This window comes from Schistocerca americana, chromosome X, assembly GCF_021461395.2.
Source record: "Schistocerca americana isolate TAMUIC-IGC-003095 chromosome X, iqSchAmer2.1, whole genome shotgun sequence".
NCBI classification, from domain to species: domain Eukaryota; kingdom Metazoa; phylum Arthropoda; class Insecta; order Orthoptera; family Acrididae; genus Schistocerca; species Schistocerca americana.
The window spans coordinates 513,931,792-513,950,571 of record NC_060130.1 but is presented as its reverse complement, the minus strand read 5'-3'; the positions used below and the strand labels follow the sequence as shown (position 1 = coordinate 513,950,571).

The 18,780-nt window shown below is 43.9% G+C and overlaps 1 protein-coding gene and 1 non-coding gene across 5 annotated transcripts in view; one reads left to right on the top strand and one right to left on the bottom strand.

The window, feature by feature from the left end:
* Nucleotides 1–5,124: 5,124 nt before the first annotated feature.
* LOC124555246 (trafficking protein particle complex subunit 5-like) overlaps nucleotides 5,125–18,780 on the bottom strand; it is a 53,189-nt gene continuing 39,533 nt past the window's right edge. For 3 of the 4 annotated variants that reach the window (XM_047129106.1, XM_047129109.1, XM_047129108.1), the window contains exons 5-6: nucleotides 10,117–10,225; nucleotides 5,125–5,226 (exon numbers count right to left, since the gene is read on the bottom strand). In XM_047129106.1, coding sequence (XP_046985062.1) covers nucleotides 10,127–10,225 — 99 coding nt within the window. In that variant the 3' untranslated portion in view covers nucleotides 5,125–5,226; nucleotides 10,117–10,126. The remainder of the gene's footprint in view (nucleotides 5,227–10,116; nucleotides 10,226–18,780) is intronic. The other variant, XM_047129107.1, reaches the window with a different exon arrangement.
* On the top strand, nucleotides 7,453–7,559 carry LOC124557478. The gene has a single exon (XR_006968736.1). It is a non-coding gene; the product is annotated as a U6 spliceosomal RNA (small nuclear RNA).

Here is an 18,780-nt window from a genome sequence, read left to right as displayed (position 1 = left end):
TACCAACTTAAAGTCATAAAAGTACCAAACTTGCTCTACTAACAGTTTTTTCCCCAATTTGTCTCTTTAATTACTGAATGATCCTCGTGTTATCTAATGTTAACTGGCACTTGCAATTTCACATTCATTACCACTTGCTGTGTCACATACAAACTGAAATGTCGATACCTGTATTTTATTCAATTCCATTACGTCATGCATTTGCGCTCAAACACCAAAAACACACGAACAATTGCAAACTATATGAAACACACATACTTGCACTATCCATCATAAAACGGGTGTGCTAATTCAGAAATCTTAGTGGGCACGCACAACAAGTCAAAGTTTCACCACAACTGGATGAATGTAACAACAATGCATATGAAACAAAAAAGTGTATACCGTCAAACGGGGGGAATTCGGACAGTTTTGTTGTTATTTTGATTGTAACTTTCGTATATATTGTTAGATTAAATGGATTGTTATGAAAGTGGTAGGGTATATGTGTAACGAATAAAATATCCTAGAACCAGAACATGTATGTGTAGGTATATTTGTCTGAGTCAGTTAAATAAAGTGTCCAAAGTCACCCCATGGATTGGGGTGATCTCGGACACATGTGTTTTTTAAGTCTCTGTCCGAAGTTACAGTATATAGAGGGCGAATTCGAACAGTTACTGCCTTTTTTTAAAATTCTACGTGCTTTTTATTTGATTTTTTTCTCTTTTCTCCTTTCGACCAGATTTATCAAGGTAGCCTTTAACTAAATATCTAATATCCAATTTAGTGAAGGGAAATCCCCAATGTGCAGCCCTCAAGATACCTTGCTTCAACATTTCTTCTTCTTCTTCTTCTTCTTCTTCTTCTTCTTCTTCTAGCACTGGCTGTCCTCCCATTTTTTTTCGGATGTGCTTTCTGCACTTTATTTTGTAGGGTTGATTTAGGTATACCATACAAATCTCAGGCTTTTCTGTACAATAATGTACCACTCTGAATATCATGGACAGCTTTATCTAAAAGTTATGGGTCATAATTACACTGTACTGTAGCATCTCTCCGGCTCTTATACGTTCTTGGCATTGTCCAAAATCACCCCACACAGTACAGTTTTACAAAAACCGTCGTTATTTTATAACCTTGCACAAGAAACTTGACATACTTGTACAGAAATTGTCTCAATGCTGTTAGCTACTGAGTGCATCAACAATTATGGTTACAATAACTTCCCACTCGGTGCAACAATAGAAAGTTTCAACTTTATGATAATGCTTGGATTTTTAACACTGAGACTGTTTGTTAATTATTCACCTAGGAAACAATTGACGCAAAATAAAAGTTGTGGAAAGTGATAAATGCAATCTTGCACTTAAAATAACTGGCGCACGGACGTTAAAATAGGTAACTCTTTGTTTCTATGCAGTGGCAAAGAGCAAAATAAGCCATACTGTCCGAATTCGCCCCGGTGTCCAAAATCATCTCGTTTGACGGTACATAGTTTTTTTGAGTATGTGACAATTAGCCCCATTAAACTAGGAATATCCTGGTTCACTCCAGTATTTAGGGAGGAAGCCTACTCCAACCGTAAGACAGAACACTTGTGCCTCCTAGAACTTAGTCGATCAACGGTCGCTCCGCTCAAATAAAAACAGGACCTCGTCGCATTTGAGTGTTGTGCTTGTAAGTGGTACATACAGTGATAGGCAACATATGGGTATACAACTATATGTTCAAAGTACAGATATTTGCAGCCATGTTACACCATGAGGAGTTGCCACAGGCTGTATAACAGGAGGCTCCCCCATCTCAGTCAGGGGCTGAGTGTGGCATTTTTTCTGTAAGCCCCAGCAGCCAATGTAATGCCCTTATGTTGGACTCCATCTAATATCTTCAGATACAATCAAGCTGATGTATATACAGGGAATTGACAAATTTTGGAAACACCAAAAACACATCATCATGCCTAATACAGTGTAGGAAATCTGCTGGCACTCAAAACAGCTTCCAGTCATCGCAGAACAGATAAACACAGGTCCTGCATGTTTTAAAGAGATTCTTATAACATTTCCTGCAAAATAGTGGCATATTCATGAAATAACAATGAAAGTGTATAGCAATCATGCAACCTTTTCTTCAAAGTAGACTACAAAGGCTCAATAATACAGGGTTATTACAAATGATTGAAGCGATTTCACAGCTCTACAATAACTTGATTATTTGAGATATTTTCACAATGCTTTGCACACACATACAAAAACTCAAAAAGTTTTTTTAGGCATTCACAAATGTTCGATATGTGCCCCTTTAGTGATTCGGCAGACATCAAGCCGATAATCAAGTTCCTCCCACACTCGGCGCAGCGTGTCCCCATCAATGAGTTCGAAAGCATCGTTTATGCGAGCTCGCAGTTCTGGCACGTTTCTTGGTAGAGGAGGTTTAAACACTGAATCTTTCACATAACCCCACAGAAAGAAATCGCATGGGGTTAAGTCGGGAGAGCGTGGAGGCCATGACATGAATTGCTGATCATGATCTCCACCACGACCGATCCATCGGTTTTCCAATCTCCTGTTTAAGAAATGCCAAACATCATTATGGAAGTGCGGTGGAGCACCATCCTGTTGAAAGATGAAGTCGGCGCTGTCGGTCTCCAGTTGTGGCATGAGCCAATTTTCCAGCACGTCCAGATACACGTGTCCTGTAACGTTTTTTTCGCAGAAGAAAAAGGGGCCGTAAACTTTAAACCGTGAGATTGCACAAAACTCGTTAACTTTTGGTGAATTGCGAATTTGCTGCACGAATGCGTGAGGATTCTCTACCGCCCAGATTCGCACATTGCGTCTGTTCACTTCACCATTAAGAAAAAATGTTGCTTCATCACTGAAAACAAGTTTCGCACTGAACGCATCCTCTTCCATGAGCTGTTGCAACCGCACCGAAAATTCAAAGCATTTGACTTTGTCATCGGGTGTCAGGGCTTGTAGCAATTGTAAACGGTAAGGCTTCTGCTTTAGCCTTTTCCGTAAGATTTTCCAAACCGTCGGCTGTGGTACGTTTAGCTCGCTGCTTGCTTTATTCGTCGACTTCTGCGGGCTACGCGTGAAACTTGCCCGCACGCGTTCAACCGTTTCTTCGCTCACTGCAGGCCGACCCATTGATTTCCCCTTACAGAGGCATCCAGAAGCTTTAAACTGCGCATACCATCGCCGAATGGAATTAGCAGTTGGTGGATCTTTGTTGAACTTCGTCCTGAAGTGTCGTTGCACTGTTATGACTGACTGATGTGAGTGCATTTCAAGCACGACATACGCTTTCTCAGCTCCTGTCGCCATTTTGTCTCACTGCACTCTCTAACGCTCTGGCGGCAGAAACCTGAAGTGCGGCTTCAGCCGAACAAAACTTTATGAGTTTTTCTACGTATCTGTAGTGTGTCGTGACCATATGTCAATGAATGGAGCTACAGTGAATTTATGAAATCGCTTCAATTATTTGTAATAGCCCTGTACTTGAGACATGTGACTGTTGTCCAGGGGAGAAACAACACTTCATCCTCTTGCTCACAAAACCAGTACTGGATGATGCGAGCAGTGTGAACAGGGGTCCTGTCGTCTTGCAACACACCATCACTATTGGGGAATAAACACTGTACCATGGAGTGCACCCGATCAGCCAAAATGGTCGCATATTCCTTGACAGTAATGTGTCGTTGCAGAGTACCCGTGGAAAACCATGATACAGCTGCCAAATAGCCAAACACCTGCCATGTTTCACTCTTGAGATGTAAACTCAGCCAAAAGTTGGAAACTATGTGCAGCATGACTCATCTCACCAAATTACTTTCTTCCACCGCTCCACAGTCCAGGTTTTATGGAGCTCCCTTCATGTTGTTTTGGTGCTGACAGGGGTTTCAAGAGTTTCACTCAATTCTGCAGTGACTTCTGCAGTTGTCGTCCCCTTATTTTTCATCAGAATCTTTTTCAACGACTATCCATCACCATCAGTCAACACACGGTCTCATCTGTGTTGTTACTTAGCGGATATGTTTGCCTGCTTTCCCTGTATGCAGTATAAATCTTCTATATGGTGCCTCTTGAAACACCAGACACTTTGGCTACCTTGGTTAAAGAAGCATCCACCACACGAGTGTCAAATATTTTTCCCCCATTCACTTAAGCTCAATGCACTCACAACCACAAAGAATACTGTTCTGACTATGACTGACACTTGCATTGTATTGAGGATTTTACACAGGTGCCGTTCCTGGTCAAATGCAACAGCACATATTCAAGCATGCATTTCCTGTGGTGTTTCCATCAACTATAATCAATGTTAGAAAGACTGAAGCTTCAATTGAATTGCAGTATGCTAGTTCTGTCTGCCTCTAAGGCATTTTAATATGTCAAGGCTTTCATTTAATCAGCTTTAAGATCTTTCAAATGTGGAGTCAAGTAAGAATCTCAGGGCCATTTCACAGAATACTTTGTAGTGGATAACTTACTGTAAATGAAAGAATGAAAAGGGTGATAATTTAAATACTTCCCTAAAAGGCATCTTTTTTTCTGTATAAAATGATTTGAGAAGGTAAATCTCACCCTGCACCTAAAATGTTAATCACTTATAACTCAATTATAATAACTTTGTGATAGCAATAAAACAAAGAATCCAAGTCGTGGAGTTGACTTAATAGTAGCACCATATGCCTTTTCCAAGTCAAAAAGTATACCTATGAGGTTTCGCTTATACACACATGGTGTACCATATCCCAATAGTTAAATGTATTTCAGCTTACACCTATTTGGATGTTCTCAATAACATACAAATTTGGGAAACAATGTAGCAATGAAATAATCACAATAGCACTACTTTTGGACTGCAACTGAAACTTGCAAACCTTAAATTTACTGCAAACTTCCAACACAGAGTTATTATGCGCAATGGTGGGCAGAACTAACCTAGATTTTACAGTCAGTATTAAAAAAAGACAATCACAAACATTTCTTCCACTACTTATTTTATTCTGATACAAAATACATTTTCATTTTAACATCACAGATATTCTCAGTCTTGATAAATAAGAAACATTTCTAAGTCTCCCACATGCCCTGTCTTCTGCTACTTGAGAACAGAAATATTAATCATTAAATGTATTATTTGAATCCTTTATTCATTGCAACAAGACAAATGTAATCACAGAAGACTTTTTGATTTAATTCTTTTCAAAACAAACTTCCAGTTAACTTCAGGATCCTGCAAAACAGACACATAAATTAACAATTTCAATATCAAAATAAGTGGCAAAACACGGTCATCACAACTACAGTTACAAAATATTACCACTACCTAAATGGCACACAGTCTACTTTGTGAAGCCGTGATAAGCTACAACGGGAATCATGATAATTATTCAAACAGCGATACCACATTTATTTTAGAATAATGTTCTCTGTTGAACATCAGTGCTGAAACTATTGTCAAGTAACAATGGCCCACACATATTTGGTTAGTGATACACTCTGCAAACAGTCAAGCCACGTGTGAAGCTGTCTGCATTACATGAAAGATTTATCGGAGGGTCTCTGATAAGGTTGTTGTCTATAAGAAAGTAGCAGTATTGAAAAATGGAGAAGTACTTATACAATATTACCACTTGGTGTGCTGAATGGCAGTTATCCTTTCATGCAGATAAATACAAGGTAACAAATAAGAAAAAGAACTTCACAGTACTCACACACACTCTCTCTCTCTCTCTCTCTCTCTCTCTCCCCCCCCCCCCTCCCACACACACACACACACACACACACACACACACACACACACACAGTCTCCAGCAGATGGAGCCACACAGAGACTAGCAGCACATTATGAGAGAGGCAACCGAGTGCAGGTGAGGAGGAGGTTGGGGCATGTTGTGCGAGGGATAGCAGGGTAGGGGTGGGGAATGGTAATGTGCTGCTGGGAGCATACACGGATGAGGTGCAGAGCAGGGCAGCTAGGTGCAGTCGAAGGTTAGTCAGAGAGCATGGGAGAGACGGGGACTGGCAGAAAAGGAGAGAAGTATAAAGATTTGAGTACACTGGTGGAATAGAGGGATGTGCAGTGCTGTAATGGTAACAGGGAAGGGGTTAGATGGGTAAGGACAATGATTGACGAAGGTTGTGGCCAGGAGGATTATGGGAACACAGGATATATAGAAGGGAGAGTTGGTGGGAAGGGTCCACATGGCACAGTCTGTGAAGCAGTTACTGAAATGACGAACCCTGTGTTAGGTGGTGTGCTCAGCAAGAGGGTGGTCCAGTTGTTTCTTGGCCACAGTCTATCGGTAACCATTCATATGGGTAGACAGCCTGTGGTTGTCCTGCCCACATAGAATGTGGCACAGTGGTTGCAGTTCAGTTTCTAGATCACATGACTGGTTTCACAGGTAGCCCTGCCTGTGCTGGGATAGGTGATGTTTGTGACCAGACTGGAGTAGGTGGTGGTGGTGGTGGGATGATGTATGGGATAGATCTTGCCTCTAGGTCTATTACAGGGATATGAGGCATGAGGCAAGGGGATGGGAGCAGTGGTTGTGTAGTGATGGACAAGGATATTGCATAGGTTCAGTGGGCGGCAAAATACCACTGTGGAAGGGGTGGGAAGGATAGTGGGTAGGAAATTTCTCATTTCAGGGCACAATGAAAGGTAGTCAAAACCCTGGCAGAGAATGTAATTCAATTGCTCCAGTCCTGGGTGGTACTGAGTCATGAGGGGAATGCTCCTCTGCAACCAGACGGTGGGGTGTTGGGAGACTGGAAAGATAAGGCACCAGAGATATGTTTTTGTACAAGGTTGGGAGGGTAATTACAATCTGTAAAGGCCTCAGTGCGACCCTTGGTATATTTTGAGAGGGACCGCTAGTCAATACAGATATGACGGCCATGGATGGCTAGGCTGTATGTAAGGGACTTCTTGGTATGGAATAGGTGGCAGTTGTCGAAGTGGAGGTATTGCCAGTGGTTGGTATGTTTGATGAGGACAGAGGTACTGATATAACCATATTTGAGGTGGAGGTCAACATCGCGGAAGGTGGCTTGATTTGTTGAGTAGGACCAGGCAAAGCAAATGGGGAGAAGGTGTTAAGGTTCTGGTAGAATGTGGATAGGCTGTCCTCACCCTCAATCCAGATCACGAAGATGTCAATGAATCTGAACCAGGTGAGGGGTTTGGGATTCTGTGTGTTTAGGAAGGGTTCCTCTAGATGGCCCATGAAGAAGTTGGCATAGGATGGTAGCAAGAGGGTGCCCATAGCCATACCACAGATTTGTTCGTAGGTAATGCCTTCAAAGGAGAAGTATTTGTGGGTGAGGATGTAGTTGGTGATGGTGACTAGCAAGGAGGTGGTTGGTTTGGAATCTGCAAGGCACTGGGAAAGGTAGTGTTCAATAGTGGTATGGCTGTGGGCATTAGGGGTGTTAGTGTGAAGGAAGGTGGCATGTACTCGCTTCGGCGGTACATATACTAAAATTGGAACGATACAAAGAAGATTAGCATGGCCCCTGCCTAAGGATGGCACGCAAAATCGTGAAGTGTTCCACATTTTATTGGGTTTCAAAAAGACGGTCGTGTGAAACCCAGCTCGCGCTATTCGCCCACGAGACTCAGAGGGCCATAGACACGGGTTCACAGGTGGATGCCGTGTTTCTTGACTTCCGCAAGGCGTTCGATACAGTTCCCCACAGTCGTTTAATGAACAAAGTAAGAGCATATGGACTATCAGACCAATTGTGTGACTGGATTGAAGAGTTCCTAGATAACAGAACGCAGCATGTCATTCTCAATGGAGAGAAGTCTTCCGAAGTAAGAGTGATTTCAGGTGTGCCGCAGGGGAGTGTCATAGGACCGTTGCTATTCACAATATACATAAATGACCTTGTGGATGACATCGGAAGTTCACTGAGGCTTTTTGCAGATGGTGCTGTGGTGTATCGAGAGGTTGTAACAATGGAAAATTGTACTGAAATGCAGGAGGATCTGCAGCGAATTGACGCATGGTGCAGGGAATGGCAATTGAATCTCCATGTAGACAAGTGTAATGTGCTGCGAATACATAGTAAGATAGATCCCTTATCATTTAGCTACAAAATAGGTCAGCAACTGGAAGCAGTTAATTCCATAAATTATCTGGGAGTACGCATTAGGAGTGATTTAAATAGGAATGATCATATAAAGTTGGTCGTCGGTAAAGCAGATGCCAGACAGATTCATTGGAAGAATCCTAAGGAAATGCAATCCGAAAACAAAGGAAGTAGGTTACAGTACGCTTGTTCGCCCACTGCTCAGCAGTGTGGGATCCGTACCAGATAGGGTTGATAGAAGAGATAGAGAAGATCCAACGGAGAGCAGCGCGCTTCGTTACAGGATCATTTAGTAATCGCGAAAGCGTTATCGAGATGATAGATAAACTCCAGTGGATGATTCTGCAGGAGAGACGCTCAGTAGCTCGGTACGGGCTTTTGTTAAAGTTTTGAGAACATACCTTCACCGAAGAGTCAAGCAGTATATTGTTCCCTCCTACGTATATCTCGCGAAGAGACCATGAGGATAAAATCAGAGAGATTAGAGCCCACACAGAAGCATACCGACAATCCTTCTTTCCATGAATAATACGAGACTGGAATAGAATGGAGAACCGATAGAGGTACTCAGGGTACCCTCCGCCAAACACCGTCAGGTGGCTTGCGGAGTATGAACGTAGATGTAGATGTAGAATAGTGATCAGCAACGCATCATGTGGTACACAAACAGGAACAGTGGAGGGTTGGTGGAGGAAATTGTTGGTATCTTTTATATAGGAGGGTAGGTTGTGGGTAATATGTTGAAGGTGTTGGTCTATGACAGTAAAGATTCTGTCAGGGGGGCACACTAACCAGCCACAATGGAGCATCCTGGGTGGTTGGATTTATGGGCTTCACAAAGGATGTAGAAGGTAGGAGTGCAGGGAGTGGTAGGGGTGAGGAGAGAAATAGACTAGAGGGTTGTTGGCCGAAAGCTAACATTCCAACAGTCTTTTTGTTGTGCCTTTCTGTGACTCAGCATCTTTGCTACATTTTGAGTAGCAATTATCCTTTTCATAATATTGACACAATCATCCAGAAACAGGGCCATACTTGGCATTATTATAGTTTTCTAGCCCTGCAGTCCTTTTCCCTAATCAATTCAGCGCTCCTCATTTCAAGAACTTTAGTAAGTATGCTTTCCAGAAGGGCAGATACTTTGATGAACCTGGAATGTGGATTGCATCAATGGATTTCTGCTTCAATTCATTGACAAAAGATGCATGTGCAAAGTGTGAGGCTACCACTTTTGTAAAATGTGTATTGTGAACTGTCTTTCTGCTCGTCTCACTGTTTACTTTATGAATTGCACATTGATAGTCTCTTAATAGATTTTGTATGAAGTCAATAACAAGTCGCATTTTCAAAATACCAAAGAGTTGTTTCGTCCTTTATGTTGAGATCTCCAACTTCTTACCCTATTATTAGTTCACATAAATATGTGTAACGAGCATTTTAACGACTTTTTGTGTCATGTTTCCAACACTTTATTGAGACTTCGTGGGTCCTATAACTCCTAAATGTTTGCCCCTCTGCCAGTAAGATTTCACAATTGTTCTACTTGTGACATAAGCCTTCTGAAAATATATGGGTTTCCGGCAAACTGTTATCAAAGGAGAGAGGATTTACTTGTAAGACCAGCACACGTTCCATGAGATATTACGTATTTGACACATTTGTACACATAGCTGAGGAAGACACTAAAACTGAATTCTTTTTCAAATGAAATTTGTATCAACGATTACTCTTTTTCTGAACTGAGCACTAACACTATGGAATGAAATTTGAAGACAGTAACATGCTTTCCCTTGATAGCACTGGAATATAGCAGCCAGTAATATAAAAGACATAACAGGAAATCCATATACAGGAATGTACACTCCACTATGGACTGTGGACAACAACATAAAAGACTATCACAACTGATAGCTATAAATTGTTTTGTAAATTACTTGACATAAATTGGAGGCAAGTGAAAGGAAGAAACTAGTTGTTAATGAAAAAGTATGAACACAACTGAATAATTAAAAGGAAAATTACTTACCCACCGAAAATTAATTCTCTTCTAGCTGCTTGTCCCTGGCAATGACGGACTCTTCAAACTGAATCATGTACGTTGTGCCATTGTGCCAGTGCGTAGTCACCTTTGCTGGCTGCAAAGGAATTTTTTTTTTATACTCCAGTACAAATGTTTTCAGTTATCTCTTGTTATATTCGAAGACAACAGAAATGCTCAATTTAAATAAAAATGTTCCTATAAAAATACACACATTTCTGAGTGGTTTATAGAACTGCATAAATTTCACTTTCACTCATAGCCTGTAGTTTCAATCTTTCCCACCAATCCTCTTTGCTCCTAACATCTGTGCTCTGAATAGCCTTGCTGCAATGAATCCAGGGAAAAGGTACAGGAGACACCCAGGGAAGTGTGATAGGACCGCTGTTATTTTCTATATATAAATGATCTGGTGGACAGGGTAAGCAGCAATCTGCAGCTGTTTGCTGATGATGCTGTGGCATATGCGAAGTTGTCATTACTGAATCACTGTAGGATGAGACAAAATGACTTGGACAAAATTTCTAGTTGGTGTGACAAATAGCAGCTCTCTCTAAATGTAGAAAAATTTAAGTTACTGAAGATTGGTAAGAAAAACAAACACATAGATTTCGAACACATTATTAGTAGTGTGTTTCTTGACACAGTGATGTTTCAATAAATATCTACACTTAACATTGCAACGCAATATGAAATTGAATGAGCACATAAAGACTACACTAGGAAAAGCAAATGGTCGATGTCAGTTTATTGGGAGTATTTTAGAAACAGTGGTTCATCTGTAAAGGAGACCACATACAGGACATTAGTGCTATTCACTGTTGAGTGCTGTTTGATTGTCTGTGATCCGCACCAGGTTGAATTAAAGCAAGAGAAGCAATTCAGAGGCGAGCTGCTAGACTTCTTACCAGTATGTTCAAATTGAGATAAGTACTAAGAGATGTTTCGGGAACTCAAAGGGATATCACTGGAAGAAGGGCAACATTCTTTTCAAGAAGTATCTTGGAGAAAATTTAGAGAACCAACATTACAGGTGCCTGCACAATGATTCTACTGCCACCAATGTACATCTTGTGGAAGGAACAAGAAGATAGGATTACAGAGATTAGGGCTTGTACGGAGGCATATAGACAGTAATTTTTACTCCCTCTATTTGCAAGTGGAACAGAAAAGGAAATGACTAATAGTGGTACAGGGTAACCCCTGCTATGTACTACATGGTGGTTTGTGGAGTATGTATGTACACGTAGATACATTTCTGGAAAAGATGTGGAGGATAGTTTATCTACGAAGGTCTCACAAAACATTCAGCATACGGGGAGATTTAACCTCACTGCATGTGTGGCATAAACTGGTGCCCTGGCTACCAAACCTTTTGGTTTGGAATGTTTGGTATTGATCATAGAGGAGATATTGTTGGTGATTGGTGAATTTAATGTGCACAGAAGCTATTTTGACACGATCAGTGAAAGAGAGATCAATTTTCACACAGACTACTACGACCCAGGGAGGGCCAAATGAGAGACAAGTGGCAGCAGAGGAATCTGGAGTCTTGCAAAAATAAAGCAGATTTCCCTGCCCTGCGCTCAGATTATGAACTTGTTATCAAGGAACTTAGGCAATGTGGAAAGTTAAAATTCTGAATGGCTAGTACGCATCCCTCCGGATAGCTTACGAACAAGTTTGAGTAACACATTGCCATGGTAGTGTCTACAGCAGTGCCATATATATTTAGGTACTACATTCAAAGAGGAAGTACTTAAGCATGATAAAGGAACAATTTTAGTTCCCTTCCATTCTCCTAAGGTGCATACATGCCTACAGCGATCCGGTTATTAAGGAACATAACAATCAATAATGGGGTGTGCTAGAAGAGCCACGCGATCTGGTTCAGAGGTATAATTCCTAAAAGCTAACAACCACAGTAAAATTTTAAGAGTTACTATCTCTTAATCCTAGGGGACTCTGCTCGTGATGGAGTCTCTGGACAGGGCGGATCACGAAAGGCTTACAACCTGTGTTCAGCGTCATCTGGTGGCGCAGGAAAACCTGCTTCAGTGGTGGCGCTTGGCAGCAAGGGGTGCCAAAATGGCCGCCTGGTACTCCTGGCGCATATTGCACTTCACTGCAGACCATATTCCAAGTGCTGATACCATGGGGACAAACCAGACATCTTGCATCAGGCTTACTACACCCGTCGTCAATAGAAGCACCTCGAGGGAATGGGGCTCAGAAAGACTGTGTGGAAAATGCTGTAGCCCTTCTCTTGTTAAATGAACCATGACAAAACACTGATACTGGATGCGAGGTAAGAATCCTACTGTTCACACACACATGAGCGAAGTGTGGCAGACAATGATGTGAGCCACGTGGCATTGCGCAGGTGAGCAGCCGAGAGCACGGCCGAGAGGAGTTGCCTTAACAAAGTGGACAGAGAGACTGCCCTAGCAATAGTTTAGCAAGCATGGTGTCCGGAATAAGTTGCAGTTCGAGATCTACCTCCAGCGGTAGTGACCAGCGAGGCTCTTGGATGGATGCGGTGGTACTTGGCTGGCAGGTGCTTCACTGATAGCTGGTTTTTGGTCTTCGCATCCCATAGTCTGCTACTACACGTGGAGGGGATGGAAGGAGTTGCCACACAGTTCCCCCTTTCGAGAGGAAAACGCCAGTGCCACCCGTGCAGAGGGGTGTTTGGAGCTGACTGAGGATTGGTTGCTTGTTGTTTTTAGGGTGCAAAAACAACATGGGTCATACACGCCTGTGTCAGAGCCATAGAACAAGAAGACAAGAGAGTCGTTAAGCATGACTACACGTTATGCCCAATCGACAGAAGGAAAGACAGCTAAAAACATGGACTTGGAGAAAGGCCCATAAAATATGCCATAGAGTATTGGAGGTCCTGAACTAAAGATTAAATGTCCTTCACCATATTGCTATGATGAATAAAAAGTAAAATGTAGTGGACATTGTTCACTAGAACGGCTGGTAGCTCAGATAGCAAACATAAATGAGAATGTAAGTGGTTAAAAAGAGAGCATTCCATCAGGAAACGGCAAACCATCGAAGTTTGAGGGCAATGAGCACAAAGTGGTGGGGGTGCATCACTTAACCAATTGCGATGGCTAAAAAGACAATACCCAATATGCAACCTACCTAAAATGATCTCCTCATGGTGAGAACACAGAGGAGGTCGGCCAAGCCACAGGGAAAGGCTTAAAAACCCGGAGCTTGTTCCCATGATGGGTAGACCAGTGGTGATGCCAAAGTGACACCATCTGCTGACAGACGGCAACACAGAGATCACTGTAGGCAATGGAAGAACTAGAAAGCCGACGTATGAGGATCGTAGCCTTACCAGAAGCATCAGTGGCCTCATTTCCCAATGGACCAATGTGACTAGGAACCCACATAAACATCAGCGTCTCCATCAAGAATGAGCAAGTGACAGCTTTGAGTTCCCCAGGAAATTCGTAGTTTCAATGAAGATCAACAAGCCCAGATTTAAAGACTGTGGAAGAATCCAATTGCACCATCAGAAATTCATACCAACAGTTTTCTCAGTGCAAAAGTGAAAGCCATTGTCGATACTCCATGAGTAAAGGACGATCGGGACATTGCCGCAGATGCCACTCAAGGAGACAATTCTGTACAGAACTGCAATAGATCACAAAATCGTCAACGAAAAAGAGACGGAGATGCCCAGTGGGAGACAGGCCATTATACAGTTAATGGCAATAGCAAAGAGGATGACGCTCAGGATGGAACCCTCAAGCACACGGTTTTCCTGGATAAAAGTGTCAACAAGGCAGAATCAACACGTACCCTGAAACCTACATTTTTTTAAAAACTCCTGAAGCAAACGGGGCATGCGACCACAGAAGCCCCACATGTAGAGAATACGGAGGATACCATTCCTACAGCTGGTGTCTTAGGCTTTCTCCAAATCGAAAAAAGACGGCCACAGTCAGTTATTTATGCATGAAAACCACTTGTGGAATGGGTTGACTAAGTGACGAGATGGTCAACTGCAGAATGGCACACTCAAAATCCACACTGTGCAGTGGTTAGTAAATTGCAAGACTCGAGCCACCATACCAGTTGTGCATGAATCATATGTTCCATCACCTTGCAAACACAGCTGGTGAAAGAAATGGGGCAATAACTAGAACCAAAGTGTTTGTCCTCATCGGGCATACGTATGGGTATGACAGTGACTTCACACCAGCATCTGGGAAATGTGCCCTCTGCCAGATTCGATTGTACGTATGAAGGAGAAAGTGCTTGCCTGCAAGAGAAAGGTTCTGCAACATCTGAATGTTGACACTGTCCGGTACTGGGGTGGAGGATTGGGATGAAGTGAGAGCATGATCTAGCTCCCTCATAGTAAAGGCGGCATTGTAGCACTCATGATTCTGAGAAAAGGATGCTATTGCCTGAACCTCCTCCAGTCGTTTCCAACAGAGGAAGACAGGGTGGTAGTGGAGTTCAAAATCTCTACAAAATAGTGGCCCAAGGTGTTTGAGATGGCAATAGGGTCCACTATAACATTGTATGCTACTGTCAGGCCCGAAATTGTGGAATGGACTTTGGTCCCAAAGAGCCATCGGAGGTTGGCCCACATGATGCAAGAGAGTGGAACTATTAAAAGAATTAGTAAAGGAAATCCAGCTAGGTTTTTGCTATCCCGAAGAACATGATGAAACTGTGCACGCAATTGTTTATAACAAATGCAAGCAGTTGTTGTGCTTGAGGATCAGTCTCCAAAAGCAAAGTGCTGTTGCGTGAACGAGAGCAGGATTTAACAAGGCCAGTAACTGCATCAACACCTCTCTGAATAATGCATGGATTTACCCTAGCAAAGGACTGAGCATCTTCAGTACATGAAACCACTAGGAACAATGGTGCAGTTGCTAGGATCTGAATTGTGCCTCATTCCATTTACATTAGTGGATGTTGCAGTGAAGAAGATAGATGATCGGCTTATTGCGAGAAAATCCCCCATGATTGCCAGTGTCTCTGTTAGCATGCTTCTTCCAACTGGGGACCCCCCCCCAGAAGGGGGCGCACCAACCTTAAGTGATTGTCCACACCTCAGGTCACACCTCCCAAACACCTGACAGAGGGACCTATCAGCAATTTGGGAAGGTAGTAGCTCAGACAATCAGCCCTACTTGGGCCTGGCCTGTACCAGACATTATGTGTGAATCCTACCTATTGACCCGAGGCTGGGAATTACATGTTACCCAAGCACCTGTTAGGTGTCAGGCGCATGGGCTGGCCTTCAGGAGTGACCAGGGAGGAAGGAGAAAAAGAGGAACCTCAAACGCAGAAGCAGAAGCAGAGGAAGGAGAGGAAGGAGAGGAGAAGGCGAAAGAAGAAAGAAAAAAGAAACAAAAAACAGTGGACAGACTGTCCTGATATCGGCTACTGAAAATGCAGAACACATTCTCAAAAACATCCCAGACATGTTCCCAAAAGGAGGGGAGAAAGAATAACAAGAGAATAGGCATGCATCATGGAAAGAAAAAGATGCTGCAAAGGCTGGGGGCCCTTGGTAGCCAAGCACGAACCTGCCAAAGAGTGGCGAGCCCTCTGGGAGAGGGTGGGGGGGGGGGGGGGGGGGGGGCTGACTGGATGCCTGCATGTATGGGTTGTCGCTGCTGTGTTCATGCTTATGCTGAGGTTTTTGGGCACAGCCATCTGGAGGCACTGTAAACTGTACTGCGATGGCAGCACCAGGGTCCCAGGCACTTGGGGTTGTATCAGCCATGCTGGAATGTGGGGGCAGGGGTAGCATCTGGCCAGTGAGTGAATCTGTCAATAATTGTCAGCAAATATTGATACCCACTGGAGGAGGGTAGAAGGTCGACAATGTTGAGGTGAACATACGTGAACCGGTGTTGTGTGGGGAGAAACTTGGCCACAGGGGAATGAACGTGTCATCCGACTGGGCTGGGCTGTTTTGAGGGAAGAGACCAAACTGCGAGGTCATCGATCTCATCGGTTTAGGGGAGGACGGGGACGGAAGTCGGCCGTGCCCTTTCAAAGGAACCATCTCGGCATTTGCCTGGAGCGTGTCATCCGACCTTGGCACACTGGAACAGAACACTCGACCGGGTCCAGTAGCCACAGTCGCATTGGATGCCTGACCAGATGAAGCTTTTTTTTCATGAGGGCGGCAGAAGCGCGGATGCCTTGATGTGTGAGGCTGTGGATGCGGGCAAATGTCAGTTTTTGGGAGGTGGGGATGATCATCTGAATTGTCAGGTTGTGAAGGATCCACACAGACATCACACCTGATCTTACGGTCAAAGCTGGTTAGAGATTTTAGCTAGAGGCTGAGGGCAGAGTCAGCATTCTGAAGAATGTTGGCTAGATCTGGGTACCTCTCTTGAGCAGCTGTCAGGGCATTGTAGTCTGAGGGTTGAATGGTGGTGCAAGAGCGGCTAAGGCAATCTGCTACAATGTTATCGATGCTGACAACATGCCAGACGTCGGTAGTGAACTGTGCGATATACTCCTGTAGCCTAAACTGTCCAGGCGAGATCTAGTATGTGTCCTTCCTGCAAAAACCAGAGGTGAAGAGGCAGTGGTCTGTGAAGATTGTAGGATGCACCCCTCGAATGAAAATTGAAAATAGCGAACAGCTTCCTAGACTGCTAGCAGCTTGCAGTCGAATGTGCACCAGCAGCGGCATGCATCAGAGAGCTTGGATGAAAAGAAGGCAAGCAGTTGTCGGACAATGCCTACGTATTGTTGTAGGAAAAGCCTGACAGCTGTCTCGCTTGTGTCCACCACTATTGCAAGGGGTGCACTAGGGTGGGGGTGGGCCAAAAGGGCCGGACATGACCTGATAACAAAGGACCAGTTTGTTACCTTTTTTATCACCACAGAGTGCAGTAGTAATGGGTCTTGGGTGGCAGCAGCGTCCTTAAGATGCTGATGGAGAAAGTTGACCATGTTGATGAAATGCCACAGGCCTTTGAAGGTAGTAGGGCGTGAAATGTCTGCTATCGCATGTACTGTCTTTGGGAGGAGGGGGTGGGAGCCGGTGGTAGAGAGTAAGTGTCTGAGGAATTCTATCTCACTCGCTCCAAAAACGCATTTTGTCATGTTGAGGATCACTCTAGCTTTCTGTAGGAAGAAAAAACATTTCATGCAGGTGTTGGTGGTGTTCAGTAGGGTCCCTGGAGTAAATGAGTATATCATCTAGGTACGCAAAACAGCCAAGTGCATCCTCTAGGATGTTCTCCAAAAATCACTGCCAGGTTTGTGTGGCACTGCAGAGGCTGAATGTCATGAATGCACTCTTGAACAGGCCAAAAGTTGTGATAATGGCTGTTTTCTCAAAGTCCTCCGGGGCATCTGGGATCTGTGTGTAGACTTTGGCGCAATCTATCTTACTGAAGACAGTAACTCCCGAGATGACATTGTCGTAGGTGAGGAGGAGTGGGACAGGAAATCTATTAAATCTACGAAAACTGCATCAATGGAAGAAAACCACAGGCGTGGGTCTTGCAGATTGAAGGGAGGCAAGTGAGCAGCCACACGACTGGGGACAGGGTCTGCAGAGTTGCCCTGCGCTGGGCGCGCTGCCCCACTGGTCAGCTGAGTCAGGCAGTTCTGTAGTGCTGACAGCTGCGTGTGAAGTTCCAACACCTCCGAAGTGCTCGTTGGGGCTGGGGCAGGAGGGGTAATGGGGGGACTGCTCGCTAGAGAGCCGATCAGTTGTGACCACCATACAAGTGGGAATGTGTGGCAGTGATATTATGACTTAACAGTGTCGGAAGCATGTTGCGGTATGCAGGGTGGTGCTGGCAAGAAATATTGCTGAGAAGAAGGTAGGCAAGACACGTACGGTGTGTTCCAAGCAATACAGTCCCCACCATGTGTTGTTGCAGAAAGAAGTGTTCAGTACACCACACAGTTAAACTGAGGCTTGTCTGGGCACAAAGCTGTCAGCTGTGAATGGGGCACGGAGAGGTGTGGTTGTGCACGCAGGAGGATGGTGTACATGACTGAGCACAGGGAGGGGAGTGGTGGTGTGCAGCGGGAGGGTATGTGTAGAGGGGTGCAGGAAAGGAGTGATGATGCGTGCGGAAGGATGGCGTGCATCTACATATATACTCCGCTAGCCACCAAGCGGTATGTGGCGGAGGGCACAATTCATGCCAATGCCATATTTCACCCCCTCTGTTCCACTCGCAGATCACGTGAGGGAAAAACGACTCTCTGAATGCCTCAGTATGAGCTCTTATTTCCCTTATCTTCAAATGGTGATCATTGCGTGATTTGAAAGTTGGTGGTAATAATATATGCTCTACATCCTCGGTGAAGATCGGATTTCGGAATTTAGTGAGCAGCCCCTTCTGTTCAGTGCGCCGTCTATCTGCAAGAGTGTCCCACTTCAAACTTTCTATGAGATTTGAAACGCTCTCGCAATGGCTAAATGTACCAGTCACGAATCTTGCCGCTCTTCTTTGGACCTTCTCAATCTCTTGAATCAGACCCAACTGGTAAGGGTCAAATACAGACGAACAATACTTCAAGACTGGACAAACTAACATATTGTAAGCTATTTCCTTTGTTGAAGGACTACATCACTTCAGGATTCTACCAATGAACTGCAATCTAGAGTTCGCATTACCAGTT